This window comes from Leuciscus leuciscus (assembly GCF_965113295.1).
Source record: "Leuciscus leuciscus genome assembly, chromosome: 14".
Lineage (NCBI taxonomy): Eukaryota > Metazoa > Chordata > Actinopteri > Cypriniformes > Leuciscidae > Leuciscus > Leuciscus leuciscus.
The window spans coordinates 40545091-40562036 of record NC_138738.1 but is presented as its reverse complement, the minus strand read 5'-3'; the positions used below and the strand labels follow the sequence as shown (position 1 = coordinate 40562036).

The 16946-nt window shown below is 37.0% G+C and overlaps 2 protein-coding genes and 1 long non-coding RNA gene across 3 annotated transcripts in view; 1 reads left to right on the top strand and 2 right to left on the bottom strand.

Annotated features, from left to right (window-relative positions):
- Positions 1-9892, bottom strand: part of LOC309473969 (uncharacterized protein) — a 24471-nt gene extending 14579 nt beyond the window's left edge. Inside the window, exon 1 of the mRNA XM_082136263.1 lies at positions 9274-9892. The gene's annotated coding sequence lies outside the window, so the exon portion shown is untranslated. The remainder of the gene's footprint in view (positions 1-9273) is intronic.
- Positions 1-16946, top strand: part of LOC309474003 — a 247693-nt gene that overhangs the window by 56964 nt on the left and 173783 nt on the right. The window lies entirely within an intron of this gene.
- ntan1 (N-terminal asparagine amidase) lies at positions 9891-16946 on the bottom strand. Its single transcript, XM_082136222.1, has 10 exons — positions 16748-16946; positions 16111-16213; positions 15922-15987; positions 15726-15834; positions 15561-15634; positions 15430-15483; positions 14250-14303; positions 13574-13671; positions 10670-10783; positions 9891-10087 (listed from the first exon to the last, which is right to left on the bottom strand). The coding sequence occupies exons 1-10, from the start codon at positions 16826-16828 to the stop codon at positions 9926-9928; spliced, it is 915 nt and encodes a 304-aa protein (XP_081992348.1). The 5' UTR covers positions 16829-16946; the 3' UTR covers positions 9891-9925.

Here is a 16946-nt window from a genome sequence, read left to right as displayed (position 1 = left end):
TCAAAACTAATGTTAATGAAACCAAATCGTTTATCAGAGAATGATAAAGAGGAGGAATTGTTATGGAAAAATGTTTCTTTTCTTTGTATTTTATTTTCAATGATTTAACAAATGAAATGCCATACATTTATTTGGCTGTATTTTGAGTTTCTTTTTATGATGTTGATACAGCTGCAGGGTGTGGGTGTGTGGGACTTCAGAAGTGAGAGTATTTCTAGGGAGGGGTCAAGGAGTGTTTTGTTTCTTTTGTTTGGGGGGGCTCGGCTGTAAGAGATAGCTTTTGAAAAGAACACTATAAGGGACCGTTCGGTATTTATGGAAGGGGCCACCGGAGGAAAATAGGGGAGGGTCATGTCTTTTTATTCTTTGTTGAGGGGAGGGTCATCCAATTTTTTTTAGTCTAGGGGGAGGGTCACCCAACTTTTATATTCATGAAAACAGCAACATTTCAAAGTGGCTTGTTTGGTGCTATTTTTTTCCATTTAGATCGATGTTGATCTCGCGTTATCAGCCCCCCTTCGATATCAGTTGGGTCTGACCCAACAAAAATCCAGTTTGACGCTGTTTGACAGTGCGCGCGCACTTCAGTTCGCGCTTAGAAAAAGTGCATCATGTCAGAACAGAATGCCAATGAAATGTTTACCCGGCAAAGCTTTAAAGCACGAGCAAATAATGAACTTTTGTGATTGCGAATAAGTGCACAGTGTCCTGTGAGTGTAACTCTACCACTGCATTAACATGTTGTGAACGTAGGCCTACGTCGAGTTTTACAGTATTGGGACTGAGGCGCATACTACCATATTTTAGTTTCCATTCTTATTTTGTTTCCACGATGTGTAAGATGTAGGGCTGGGCTACCACATCTTTAAATTACTATTAGATTTATTTAAGTTAACATAAATACGTAGACCTACACCACAAAAACTAGTTGAGGATAAATTCGTTAAACTTGGGCGATTCCAGTGTTATGGACGTGACATTTGCAGTCAATAGCCTACGTGAAATATAAATTCTCAGAAAATGCATTTAATACCAATATTTTGAAACGTCTGAAAGGAGTCAAGACATTAGAAAAATATCAGTCTACACATGCGTTTTATATTTAATATGAGGGAAATACACATGTGACGTGACACAAAAAATCTTTAACTTTTAGGTGGCAAAATATTTTTTAGTAATTCTATAAATTAGGCCTACACTGTGCAAACCAAAAGATATATACCCACCGGATGAATAAAGATCGGCCTCCACAGAACATAACATATTATTTTTATTTTATTTTTCGTGTTCGCATTTATGTGAAAAAAAAAAAAACAATGTTACGGGCGTGACAGTTCTCCATTACGGACATGACTGCTCTGAAGCGACTTTAAAAATTTCACAGAGACCTCAAACAGAAAGCACAAAGCCTTTCTTTAAAGTGAATTTCGTTTTTTTATTAATTGTATCTTAATTTTAATCAATGTTTTATCTGGATTTAAATAGCCTAAGAAGTAAATATAGTAGAAAATAGATAATCATGACACGGAGGCGCGGGCGAGAACTGGACTCGTCTCATAAATGAACCGAAACTCAGCGTAAGGCTACTTGCCTCACAGACCTGAGAAATATATAGAAAGCTTGAAATGTCTACTTTTAAAAAGAACAATTCAAAATGAAGGAAAACAGACTGCTTTCTGCTTATGAAATGTGCATTTCTCTCTGGCGCGTTCTGAGAAGATCGCGACGCATCCTTCATCTTTGCAGTCGACACAGAAAACACGTGTTTATTAATAAACAATTAAAATGTCTCCTTGCTATATTTGACATATTCATAATAATTACTTTTGCCGGTTCTTTGTGACAGCTTTTAGATGCTTTATTGGCAGCGCCACCCACATGTTGAATGAGTCACACCGCATCAGCACCAAAAACATGATTTTTTTCAAATCTAAAATCAAAAATCGTGATACGAACCGAATCGTAGGTTTGGTCTATCTGTACAGCCATAGTAAGATGAGAAAGCAAGAGTTTATGGTTTTAAAAAACAAACAAACAATGGCTATCTGAACATCTTTGCCAAGCGCAGTACAGAAGTAGGCTAATCAATAAATTATCGGGGAGGGTCATGCCTTTTTTCACAATCATTTTGGAGGGTCATAGAAAAATGTATTGCTGGCGAAGGGAGGGTCATGTCTTTTTTGACAACAGATCTCAAAACTCCTCCGGTGGCCCCTTAAATAAAAAACGAACAGTCCCTAAAGAAGCTGGCCAACCTCTGCTCATGGGTCTCACTCCGCCTGCAGCTGGACTGTGGATGAACTGGGAAAATTTCTTGCAAGAAATAAATATCTTTTAAGGATAATTTGATCCTGATGTCTCTTATGCGTGATGCTATTTTGTTAGTTATTGTTTTTGCTGTTACACGCACGACTCAAGTTCCGGCCATTCTAAACAGAGGCGCGGATCTTCTATCGAGGGGAATCCTTCTTCTTAGCCCTTCCCTGCAATCCCATTGGAAGTAACAAATAAGGAGTGAATGGGCCGGCAGGCCATGAACATTCCTGTCACCAAGCATGCATTTCCATTTCTTTTCTGGGTGTATTTTCTGGGTGTATATTCTGGGGAGCTGTTCATGTCTCTCCCATAGGTGGATCTCGAACATGAGATGATGAAAGAGAACAATAGGTTACTGTCGTAACCCCGGTTCTCTGAAACATCGAGTGGAGAGATTCACCAGCTTTGCCCCGAGAAGCGAATATACTTACTGGAGAATAGCAGCGCTTGCAGCCGTTATATGCCCCTAGGTAAGGGAGTGGGGCCTTACCTGGCATTGGCTGCGCTCTTCTGTCTGTCTAGCCAGACTTGGTGAAATTGGATGCTTCTGCAGTACGGATGCCTTTCCCATAGGTGGATCTCTCCACTCGATGTTTCAGAGAACCGGGGTTACGATAGTAACCTATTGTTATGGGGTTTTAAATCAAAATATGACTTAAAATATGCTTGTTTTTAAAAAAGACACCAGGACTTAAATCATGTTTATCAGGCATTTTGGGAGACACAAGTGAATAGGGAAAGAAATGATCAATATTCCTGACTATATTAGCATTTCAAGCTATGACAGCACGTTTAGGAGGCAACCCTTGACGGAGCTGCCAAATATCACGTGAATTCGTCATCGTTTCCTGCGGTTAGGTCCGGAAAGCAGTTTTTGAGATCGATAAGTAAATTACTGAAGTGGTACTTTTTTTCTAATTACAAGTTGTGTTTTTCGTTTCATGTCACACAGTAATGATCAATCTACAGGTTATTAAGTGCTGTAACACATCCTGAAGTTTGCCTTGTCAGAGTTTTTCAGTATAAAAGTAAATCGGGTTTAAATGTCAGGAGTTCCTGTTGGGACAAAGTAACACTTGTTACTTTTGTCCCGCTATAGTGAAAACAAGTGTGTCTTTTGTCGCGCTGCTAATGTGGTGACTTTCTCTGTGTTGCAGCATTTATTAAAACATGTTTATGTCATATTATACCAACAGAATATGGCAAGAGTGAGGGTCAGTAAGACAGATTGAGGTCTGATTCAACCAGATGTTTATGAGAGGGCGTTCACATTTAAATCAGCTGATTTCTGTGTCACCATTTTTGTCACTCAATCTGTTTCCATTTACCCTAGTCACATTTAGGTTTTAGCCATAACTTATAGCTTTTCCACCTCCATCTATGAATTTGCAGGGTTTCCATCCTGATGGTTTTATGCAGATTTTAAATGTATGCATAAAAACAACTTGATGGAAACATGACTATTGTTACATTATGTTGAGAATTTATATTATGATAATTTAATTTAATTTTCATATTGTTCATGTTGAAAACACATTTTATAAAATAGATTGACATTGCCAATAAAAAAATATTCTAAACAATTCAAGTTTGTACTGTTGGGTTATTTTTGAAACATTGATGAAATTTAACTGATTAACTGAAGATTAACTGAAATTTAAAATGAAAATGTAAATGAACAATTTTTTGCAAATATAACTAGGCCAAAATATGATTGCAGTTACATGTTAAAACAAGAGTAACACAAAACATCTAGCCTGTATATTGTTGTGTTACTTTCGTCCCACCTGACGGGGTCGAAAGTAACATGAGCAGTCTTAAGTTCAAAGTGAAATTATACTGAAGTCCTTCTACATTTTTACAAAATACCACCTGGTATTGATAGACCACACTTGTGAGTGACTGACCACAGCAAAAATATATCTCTGTCTAAAACATCATCTTTTCAAATGATGTTTTTCTGAAAAATGGTACTTTCGCCCCTGCTCTGCCCTAGGCTTCTTTTTTCATTATGTTGCCCCAAATATACATTGATATGCAAATTAGATACAATGTATACATTGAATAAATGGGAAAACCCACTTTTGGCCATTTGACACATATTGCATAAAGCAAAATTGTATATCAAATCATTCGGTTATATCTTGAGAATCATCTTTATACAAAGTTTGGTATATAAAATCCTGAAACCTAAAAATTGATTGGTGATTTAAAAACAAGCAAACATTGTTTTTACCTATTCATGTTTTTTTTTGAGTCCTGGTCTACATGGACGGTCCGTGTACTTTTTGATCATTTCATTTCCTGTTTGGAATGGAATAACGAGAAATGAAAACCAGCTCGTTTATTCGTTTTTTAGTTGAGTTTAAAAAACGAAAAATGAGATTTTGGCTCGATTTTTCATTTTTCGTTTGCGATTTACAAATCGGTTTATGGGTTAGATATTTCATTTGCACACGTGGGCGGCGCTGAAACGCCCCTTTCATCTGATTGGTCAAACCGTTCCGCCTTCAGTAAACTACGAGCTTTTCTTTCTGTCAGGCAGAATAAGAGTCAGTACGAGTGCGGCACTGGCAAATGCACTTTAATAAAATAATGTCTGAAACCACACGCTGGTCACGTAATTCGTGCTGCTGCGATTTGTATTTAACTGGTATGAATTTTTGACGGTCACTTTTTACCACATTTACAACAATATTTGTCAACTTAGAGATATTTTAAATAGTTAAATCTAAATATTAAATGTTACACCTAAATGTTAAATGTTAAATCTAAATGCTAAATCTAAATCTAAATCTAAATCTAAATCTAAATGTTAAATCTAAATCTAAATCTAAATGTTAAATCTAAATGTTAAATGTTAAATCTAAATGCTAAATCTAAATCTAAATCTAAATCTAAATCTAAATGTTAAATCTAAATCTAAATCTAAATGTTAAATCTAAATGTTAAATCTAAATCTAAATGTTAAATCTAAATATTAAATCTAAATCTAAATGTTAAATCTAAATGTTAAATCTAAATCTAGATGTTAAATCTAAATGTTAAATCTAAATCTAAATGTTGAATCTAAATCTAAATGTTAAATCTAAATCTAAATATTGAATCTAAATGTTTAGGGTGAAACTAAATATTTAACTAATATGCAAAATCAAAATGCCGGTAACCGGAAGTGCCAAAATAAAAGCTCGAGGAGGTCAGTGTGTGTTTATAGCATGGTTTATAGTGTCAAATAACGAATAAAAACCATCTCATCCGAGGAAATGGACTCTTGGACATGGATTATCGTGATAATAACTACCTAAAATAATAAACACATTTGGAGAAACTGTATTTGAAGAGTAGGCTAGCGTCACATTTATGAAAAGTGCGGGACTTATGACCTGCAGCCATAATAGCCAGCCACGAGGGGGCTCACTTTGACTGAATGTCATGTCATCACTCTCATCACGAAACTCTACAGTTTCTCCAAACGTGTTTATTATTTTAGGTAGTTATTATCGTTATATTATAGTTATTATTATGAGATGGTTTTTATTCGTTATTTGACACTATAAACCATGCTATAAACACACACTCGAGCTTTTATTTTGGCACTTCCGGTTACCGGCATTTTGAATTTGCATATTAGTTAAATATTTAGTTTCACCCGAAACATTTAGATTCAACATTTAGATTTAGATTTAACATTTAGATTTAGATTTAACATTTAGATTTAGATTTAATATTTAGATTTAACATTTAGATTTAACGTTTAGATTTAACATTTAGATTTAACATTTATATTTAACATTTAGATTTATATTTATATTTAACATTTAGATTTAGATTTAACATTTAGATTTAGCATTTAGGTGTAACATTTAATATTTAGATATAAGTTGACAAATATTGTTGTAAATGTGGTAAAAAGTGACCATCAAAAATTCATACCAGTTTTTTAAACATTGTTTGAAGCTAAATGTGACAAAATGTTGCTGTTATTTTCAGCGTGAGCCGCTTTACAAACGGCGCCCCATACCCAGCAACATATTTCTGCTTCAAATATTGTGTGTAGTTAACAGTGAGTGGTGGTTTCAGACCAGGGCCGTGCACAGGGGGGTGGCCCGGTGGCTAGAGCCACTGCCCTTCTGCCCTCATCAGCTGAGGTGCCCCTCTCGCCCCCCTCCAGAAGATTCCCATAAAAACGTTCTGTTATCGCTCCGCTAAAGGTCCACTGATTCCGCTAATCCGCTCCGTGTTTTCCTGCTCGCTCCGCAGCGTCACTCGTAGACAAGCATGTGCCCGCTCTCCGACGACAGTTTCAGAATAGAATGTCGTCCCATTCACAGGTCGATTACAAATTACAATCCACATTACAGACAGTAGTCGATCCACAAAATTAGTATTTTGGTAATATGTTTTTGTATTTCTGTCGCAAAATGTTTTGCTCTTGGTCTTCAAATAGTGCTAACAAGTTACAACTCGTGCAACATCCATGTTCTTGGAAGAAAAGCAAATGTGTTTCGTCCCGTTAGCCCCCTTGTAACCTACTATACTAAGGTACTATTCATTTAGATTAGAACACATTTAGATAATATATAGCCTAGTATATTACCTTTTTATTATGTATAATCTTAATAGGGTCTCATTAAAATATTATAAATATGATGTAGGCTATGTTATAGATAGATTCTATATCAACTAAGGCAACTGATTATAATGGGAAATATATTTACAGGAGTTAAAGTATGAAAAACTGTCTGCTAAATATTCTATACATAATGATTTACCCTCTGGCTTTCTAGAACTTTGATTCAATTTTTGCAATGTTGAATAGGCTTTGTCTTTGCTCTTTCTCACTCTGTTCTTCTGTGAAAGCATTGTTTTTTTGTCTACAAAATCTGCAAACAATAGAAAATGTTATTTATTTATTTATTCGTGATTTATTTATTAGTGTTATTTATATTAGATTAGATCAGGTTAAATAATTTGATTGAACAAGAATTCTAATTTTCACTACTCCCAGTGTATGATTGCAGAACAATATATGTTTGAAAATTGATGGAGCAACAGATTTTGTGTGAAAATAAATCAGAAAGGTGGTTTGTTTAAAAATCGTATTAATGTATGAGGTGGCAAGGAGGTACACACGGGGTAAAACCAGCACGGTAAAGAAGTATTGATAAAAATACTTAAGCTAAATTAATATGCTTTTAATATACTTGTTCAAACCAATCACTTTAGCAAAGTTTATATTAATTGATTGATCATCAATTTGAGTTATTTTGATAAATTAAATAATAAATGTTTGTTCAATAAATATAGGCTATCTGTCATAATTTTCATTTTAAAAATACAGAAACAAGATTCTTGAGATCTTTGTATTTAAATTGCTACATAAGTCTAAAACATTAAAAAATATATATAAAATAGTAGATTAAATTAGCACAGAATCAACTTTGATCAAGTCAATGATCAGCCAAATTTCCAAGTCCATCATCAAAAGCGTTTATGAAAAAAAGTGCTGAGCAGAATTTGTGCCATCGAGTGGTATAAAAGAGAATTAAGTCAAATGCGCATTTTACCCCGGTGTGACTTTATAACTGTTGAAACCTGTATATCATTTCAATTTATACTTTAACTGTATAATATTAAATTAAATGTCTATACTACTTCCATAGGATGAGGCAGAGTGAGAGCCCACTGAGCATCAGCCAGTTAAACTGGCATTGACATTGAATTATTTAATTGGAAGAGTAATTATAACAACATAACTTGATTTTGCACTAAATCCTAATTGTAATCTTATTGCCCATATAAAAGAGTTGTTTTTAATTTTCTATATTAAGATGATACTGCCTCATTCAAACTCCTTAGTGCCCCCTTTTTTGGTTTAAGCCACTGCCCCTCAAAATGTCTGTGCACGGCCCTGTTTCAGACATTATTTTATTAAAAGTGCATTTGTCAGTGCCTTATTCTGCCTGACAGAAAGAAAAGCTCGTGGCTTACTGAAGGCGGAGTGGTTTGACCAATCAGATGAAAGGGGCGTTTCAGCACCGCCCACGTGTGCAAATGAAATATCGAACCCATAAACCGATTTGTAAATCGCAAACGAAAAATGAAAAATCAAGCCAAAATCTCATTTTTCGTTTTTAAACTCAACTAAAAAGCGAATAAACGAGCTGGTTTTCATTTCTCGTTATTCCATTCCAAACAGGAAATAAAATGATCAAAAAGTACACGGACCATGGACAATCTTATGCTCTAAAGACACGAAAAAATAGTAAATTCACAAAACTTGAGAGGATATCTCATGTAGGGTTTTTCATTTGTGTGTTATATAATGAACATTAGGAGGTGCTCTAAGCATAATGTTTCCTTGACTGGTTTTCACTGAAGAGAAACACTTCGAAACGAAAATAAGTAAGTTTAGAAACTGTGGATCAGCGCCGACTCGAGACGTGAAATCTTCAGATCGGTTCAGTCCAAATTGGTGAACTAGATCGACCAGTTCACTAAAAAGAATCGGGTTAAAAAGAACTACTTCACGAACCGGATAACCCTGTCCACAGTATTCCTGCGTCCCGCGTCCCATTACCTATTTTTTCACAGTCTATGCCCATCATGACGCTTTGAACGTTTAGTCATCGGGAATAAGCTGGATATTGAAAAAACGAAAGTAAAACATGACGTTTTACCCTTGCTTTTTTACCGTATCTTTATTAAAATCAACATATTCATAATTTAACACTCAACCACCCACAATTAATTGGAATTTTATTTTAAAATACTTGGCCCGCCCGACCAGCAGATTATCAGCCTCGTAATTCCCAGGAAAAAATTTACATTCGACTCCAAACACGCATCAAGAGATTCATCACATGTTCATTGCACACTCACAATAAAGCAGAATTAATGTGCTTTGAACAATTTGAACAGATAATTCACAGACTGCTATACGAGCGTGTAACTTACCCACAGGCATCTCTTCTCCTCGACTAGGGGTGGAGTGTGGGACCAAAAAAATCTACCGTGAAATTTCGTGACACAGTGGAAATAGTAGGTTGGCCGTTCATGGCTTTGGTAGACACTGGATCTAGTCAGACGCTGGTCCAGTCAAGGCAAAATAACGGTATGTTGTGTCCATGGAGCATTTGGGATATTTCCACTGTTATTATTACATAAAGGTCTCAATATACAAAACACCATGTTTCCTCTGGTAACAGAATTTTAATTCTCTGATTCAGTTTTATTTACAGTTTCTCAAATGAATTCATAAAGAGCAAATGAGACAAAGCTGGATGTTAGGAAGAAAACAATGTTACATATCAGTTTAAAATAATGATGCATACTCATAACACATATGAAATAAAACAAATAAAAGAGTTAATAAGCTCGTCTCAATGTAAGGGCCGTCTTTGAAAACACGCATTAGTAAATCCATCTTCAGATATTTCACTCTGCAGAGAAATGGCATTCACAGCAGGTCTCAGATCAGTGTGAAGGAGCTTCTACTGTAACGTTCAAAGGCCTTTGGCTGGGTTTGAGTGGGTCACAGAGGTCAGACCCCCCCCCCCCCCCCTCCCCAGAGGTCAGACTCCCCCCCACCCCTCAGAGAGGTCAGAGGTCAGACTCTCGCCCACCCCCCCTCCTCAGAGCGCCGGTAGAGCTGAGCCTGTCCGCCGGGGAACAGCTCGTCTGTGCTGGGATGATCCAGCAGGAACCGGATGGTGGATTTGATGTGCTGGACGAAGTGAGGAGGTTCAGCGCTCGGAGACGTGGACAAAAACTGAAGGACAAACCAGACATTAATGAGCTTTTCATCCAGCAGATCTGATCAATGACTGAACACACTAAACATCATTAATCATTTCTATATGATCTGATAAACCTGTCGCACACGATCTCCTGCACTCCTGTCGTCTGACTGACAGTTCATACTTTTTAATACAGTAAAAGTCTTTTAGTATAACTGTACAAACGTCCTCCTTCAGCTCGAGCTTCTCGTGTCTTTCTGATGTCAAATCTGACCTGACTTTATCAAGTAAAAGCAAGAATAACTTTAATATGGTTTTAAGATGAACACTTACTGGACTGAAGCAACTGAGGTTTACTTGATTATTCTTTTTTTTTTTTTTTTAGAAAATCATGAGTCTAAAATATGATCATCAGGCTTTTTGAGGAAGGTTTATTTGTTCATCTCTCAATCATCATTGTATTGCATTGCATTATATGTTTTAAAACTGCAGCTTTGATCATAAAACTAAGCATTTAAAAATCATCTTAAGACATTATTGGCAGATATTAATATTTATGTGATTTTATGACAGTATCTGCTATAAAGATCTCATTGATTTAAAAGCGTTCAGACCTGTAGGATGGTGTCATCATCTTGAGAAAGCCAGAAGCCCAGGTCTTCGTTCGGCGTCCATCGGCACGGGCCGATCCTCACGAGCTCTCGGCTGGAATCATACACTTCAACCATCTGTGGAGAACAGGTACAGTCAACTCACCTTTATTCATACAGCGCTTTTACAGTACAGAGTGTTTCAAAGCAGCTTTACACAGATAACAGGAAAATAATGCAAAAAACATTTGTGTCCAGAAGAAAATAGTGTCACAGTCCAGCTTAAAGGGATACTCCACTTTTTTGGGAAATAGGCTCATTTTACAACAGCTCCCCCAGAGTTACACAGTTTTTTACTGTTTTCGAATCCATTCAGCCGATCTCCGGGTCTGGCGGTACCACTTTTAGCATAGCTTAGCATAGATCACTGAATCGCACAATTCTTGCGCCACTCCTGTTCAACCTGTATATGCTCCCAATGAGCCAAATAATGAGAAATAACCAAATTGCTTACCACAGCTATGCAGACGACACACAGCTGTACTTAGCCCTATCGCCTAACGATTACAGCCCCATTGACTCCCTGTGCCAATGCATTGACGAAGTCAACAGTTGGATGTGTCAAAACTTTCTTCAATTAAACAAAGACAAAACTGAAGTGATTGCGTTTGGAAACAAAGATGAAGTTCTCAAAGTGAACGCATACCTTCACTCTAGGGGTCAAACAACTAAACATCAAGTCAGGAGTCTTGGTGTGACACTAGAATCAGACCTTAGTTTCAGTAGTCATGTCAAAGCAATAACTAAATCAGCATACTATCATCTGAAAAATATTGCAAGAATTAGATGCTTTGTTTCCAGACAAGACTTAGAGAAACTTGTGCATGCTTTCATCACCAGCAGGGTGGATTATTGTAATGGACTCCTCACTGGCCTTCCCAAAAAGACCATAAGACAGTTGCAGCTCATACAGAACGCTGCCGCCAGGATTCTGAGCAGAACCAGAAAATATGAACATATCACACCAGTCCTCAGGTCTCTACACTGGCTCCCAGTTAGATTTAGGATTGATTTAAAAGTATTATTACTGGTATATAAATAATTCAATGGCCTAGGACCTCAATACATTGCAGATATGCTCACTGAATATAAACCCAACAGATCACTCAGATCATTAGGATCATATCAGCTAGAAATACCAAGGGTTCACTCTAAGCATGGTGAGTCTGCTTTTAGCTATTATGCCAGCCGCAGCTGGAACCAGCTTCCAGAAGAGATCAGATGTGCTCCTACAGTGGTCACATTCAAATCCAGACTCAAAACACTTCTGTTTAGCTGTGCATTTACTGAATGAGCACTGTGCCGCTGTTCGTCCGACTGTTTGTACTGTACTGTATTTTACTCTATTTTTCTAAACTGTTTTAATTATTCTTATTTCTTTTAATTATTTTAATTTCTCCAATGTCAGCAGGGCATTTAGCCCGAAACTGTAAATGCCCACTCAGAAGGTGATAATGTGAAAGTGATTAATGTGGGTTTGAAAGTAGAACAGTTTTTAAATGACGATATTAAAGTTTTCGTCTGAGAAAGAATGTGAACGCAGTGCTAAAGAAAGTGAAAAGAACATGTGAGTAAATGAGGGAGAAAAGAAAGTTAAAGGAAAGTTGTTAGATGGAAGTCGTAAGAAGATTGAAGGTTAAAAGAAGGTTGAAAGATTTAAGTCTTAAGGGAATCCTTTGAAAGAAAGATCTATAATAAATATTCTTTTTTATTTTTTAAAAGTACTGTATTTTATTTTATTTTTCTAAACTGTTTTAATTATTCTTATTTCTTTTCATTATTTTAATTTCTTCTATGTAAAGCACTTTGAATTGCCATTGTGTATGAAATGTGCTATATAAATAAACTTGCCTTGCCTTGCCTTGCCTTGCCTTGCCTTGCCTTGAATCGGACAGGACCATTAGCATCTCTCTCAAAAAAATGTCTATAAAAACCCTATAGTCTACCGAGCTGGGGACTATTTTCAGGCGCTGCGTCATATCATTACGCCTGCTGGACTCATGGTACGGCAGCAAAGCTTCTTGATTATTACGCAGGAATGAGAGTATAGTTCCTAGCCATATCAGCCTAGAAAATCACAACTTTACATTTTCTGTCGGTCTTAGTACGCGATGTAACTACAGAAGAGTCAAGTTTTAAATAGGAAAAATATCGAAACTCTTTGGTCATTTTTTTTGAGAGAGATGCTAATGGTCCTGTCTGATTCAATGATCTATGCTAAGCTATGCTAAAAGAGGTACTGCCAGACCCGGAGATCGGCTGAATGGATTCGAAAACGGTAAGACTCAACTGTGTAACTCTGGGGGAGTTATTGTAAAATGAGCCTATTTCCAAAAAAAGTGGAGTATCCCTTTAAGTAATTCAGTGATGGTTCATTTTTGTTGTAAAAAAATGATTAATTTACCGGTAGTTCATTTATACATACAGCCGCTCTGGAGAAAACCGTGATGTCATCATCCAGCTCAGTTCATATAATGGTGTAAATGCAGGCAGATCAATAATATTGTTAAATATTATATTAAATGTCCCTAACTAAGGAAGACAAAAGACAACGAAAGGCGAAAAAATGGCGACAGTGGCGATGAACCAAAACTCCATCAGTGACAGAATGGAGAACCCAGACTCAGTCTCTCAGTTCTCCTCTGGCCAACGAGCGAACAGTGTATGATCATGATCCAGGCCGCGTTACAGGTCAGAGGTCATATTGGATCAGAACATTCTATTATCCAGTTCATCTGGCTGAAGATCTGGATGAGCTGAGACTCCATCAGTTCGGCTACTCAGATTCTGATTGGTCAATAGTATCATCATGCAGATATTTGTAATGAGATCTACACTTGAAGGAGATTAGATGTGTTATCAGTGTACCTCTCCACCGGAGAAGGTGCGAGCGGATCTGAGCTCCTCCGCCGGCCCTCGACTCGCAAACAAGGCGGGAAACATGTGACCGCTTTTAACGTTCACACCTGAAACCAGACACAAACACAGAGATGTCCAGCAGGATTCATGCAGTAACACTGATGCGGCTTGCAACCAGTAACACTTATAAACTGGAGATTACACAACAAAAGAGAAGCTTTAAGGTGATTTAAATCAAATAAAAGCTTGATAGTTTAACATTTGAAAATTAAGAAATTAATACCGTTTTACTGTGAAATAATGTTATTATTATATAATTTTTCTTAATACACTCATTTAAATAAATAATAATAAATAAATATTTTTAAAATAAATACTTTATTCTATAGAGAAATATAATTATCATCATTAAATTATAAATTAATAATAATTAGTCATCACACAAATTTTGGCTAAACAAGCACAAACCTGGAGCTTTAAAAAATCAAATAAATTGAAATCACAATATTTATCACAATTTGACGCACTGGTCACACTTTATGTTATTGTTGAGTGAAACATGAAAAATGTGCCTTTATTAGTGTTTTATATTATTGTGCGTCACCCTGTATTTCTCTTTCATCACATGATACTGTAAACGCACAGCTCAGAGAACAGAGAGATCATGAAGAGAAGCTGAGATTACCTATCCCATACACCACAGGCCGGTGAACCCCGTCTCTGGTCACGTCATTCATGTCTGAAGAAACATAATTATGATATTCATGTTATCGGTCAGAGTTTCCTGAAGTCATACATCAGCTCTGTGTGAAGAACAGACTCAAAGAACTGCAGAAAACACAATGTGTTAATGTACATTTAAGCCGTTATTCAACAGAGGGACACATTTCCATATTAATGACTATTGAGTAGCCTATGTTCCTCTCATAAAGCATCATTTGACCTCCTGATTTAGAACATAATAAATGAATTGTAATGACTACTTTTTCAGTGCTTTTTTTTTGGGATGTGGTTTTATCAAGATTCATCTTTTAAAAAAATGTTTTATATGATCAACAGAAAGAATAACATTACACAGGTTTACATTTTAAGGGTGAACTGTCCCTTTAAAGGGGCTATATGTAAGATTTTTCATGTAGTATTAACTTTTTTTACTGCTAATGTGTGAACAGCTTGTAACGACACTTAAAAAACAAGACCTTCCCTGACTCAGTTTGTCTATGAAAGCCTGTAGACTGATTTTTATATGAAGGATTCGGGACATTTTTGCCGGGAAAATCAAAAGCATGCGACGGTTACGCTCCCGAGAGCCTCTCTATCATTCACACATGAAATTAATACTTACAATGTTCAGGATAATGCCGAAAGAGCCATTCTGTACTGTAATGTCAGTGTGTCATGCAAGGAACATACAGATTGATTTAAACTATAGACTCACATAGTCAGATCTAAAGAGTCTGAAATATACTTTATACTCAAACTATCATAACCGTGTGATATTAATGAGCTCATCTGTCGTCATGATGCCGGTGAATCTCAGATCCACATCTCTATGATCAGATGATTTCTGAACCGCTGTTTATTCTGTTATTGAGAGGAAAGCGTGAAGCTCATATTTACAGATTCATCTAAGCGTCGCTCTAGCAGTGGACGGCGTTGGGATGTTCGCTAGTGGTTTATCACTGCTAATGTATTTCCAACTTCTTTTTACTTCCAAGTGAAGAATAAGAGCTTCATCGTGAGAATATCAGGGTCAGTCTCGTATACGTCACACGAGCAGTAAGAGCTGCAGTTCACTATAACGGCCACCGGTGTCACTATAACTCTACACACAGCTCCTGTGAACAGCAGAAGCGTCCTCTGACCTGTGATGCAGCACGTCTCCAGGTGAACGTCTTCCTTCTGCTTCTGAAAGGCAGCTGTAAAACAAAACACTCTCATATTCTGATCTCACAGCGAGCGTTTCGTCTTCATCACACATTTGTACACAACGTACCCAGAATACTAAGGCTGAGTGAGTGAGAGGTCTTCTTGTCGTCATCGAAACCCCCGACAAGATGCAGCTCCAGTCTGAAAACACACACACACACACACACACACTCCTACAGTCATTACGTGAAAACCCCATTTGAGTTGAGTGATGCATGAAGATCCACAGCACCTGCCGTCTTTATCACGGTTGCTTTTAGAAGTGACGGCATTGACTATCAGAGGAACTTCAGTCCATGTGCTGGAACCATCACAGTGTGCAAGGCAAGTCGCTCCACTGCCTTCACAACAGAAGAAAAGCAGGATCACACACACGTACATGCAGTGAAACGGCATCAGATACTGATTTGAAGAAGGTTTCGTGTCACCTGTGTGTCGGAGAACGACTAAATGGCATGTTGTGGCGTCATCAGAGCCCAGGATGGAGACCGAATCTGAGGAAAGAGAAACGTTAGTGTCCGTTTGATTGACAGACGTCATCCGCTCATCTCACACACACACACACACACACACACACACACACACACACACACACACACACACACACACACACTCACTGTCCGCTGGAGTCGTGGACGCAAACTCTCTCTGCTGGACGTACAGGAGCTGTTTCGGGTCCACAGGCTCCACGCTTCGGCACACAAACTGCTCCGCACTTTCCTAAGAGAAACACACATCAATGTGACGAAACACACACACGTCCTGTACCGTCAGCTCTATATGAAGAGTGTGTGAATGGTGACAATCAAGATGCATGTATGAATTCAAGTTTGAACATTTTTATTTATTATTATGCATTTTTGCAATACACTTCAATAGTCCTGCAGAGTGGAAAATAAATTCATAAAATTATACCAATATTACATGTATTGTGTATATGAGCTAATCAATAAGTTGCATGCAAAAAAATAAGAGCATTATATATTTATACAGTATATTTAATAGGGCTGTAAAATCTAACACACACACACGTATATGTGTGTAAATATATACACACACATTATAAAGTATATCTGAGGTTGTATTGAGGTTTTATTATTATCATTTTAAGGATTTCTACATTTGTATCTGTATACCCGAGTAGGTTTTAAATATAAAGTGAAAGAGGGTCTATGTGTCACAGTCTGCACATACACACTGCTATATTATATTACTTCAAATATTAAATTGGCTCTCAGATTACTATTTGTGTACCTTCAGAAGCGGGTATTTGCTGAAGAGTTCTGCGGTGGAGGTCACGCGCTCTATTCGCTTATTCTGAATCAACAGCGGCATCCTGACAGTGATTACATCTGATTATTTTGTTTAAATATTTGTGATTAATAACTCAGTCATGTGAGATTCTCTCCCCGCTGCATCTCCTCATTCTCTTCCGCATTCTCTAATGACACGT

What these genes read in the sequence shown, in the direction of transcription:
- ntan1 (XM_082136222.1), bottom strand. Translation starts at nt 16,828, where the DNA reads ATGCCGCTGTTGATTCAGAATAAGCGAATAGAGCGCGTGACCTCCACC. An exon ending in AGTCGTTCTCCGACACACAG is followed by an intron (nt 15,835 to 15,921) that starts GTGACACGAAAC and finishes TCTGTTGTGAAG; the next exon opens with GCAGTGGAGCGACTTGCCTT. An exon ending in ACTCAGCCTTAGTATTCTGG is followed by an intron (nt 15,484 to 15,560) that starts GTACGTTGTGTA and finishes TTTGTTTTACAG; the next exon opens with CTGCCTTTCAGAAGCAGAAG.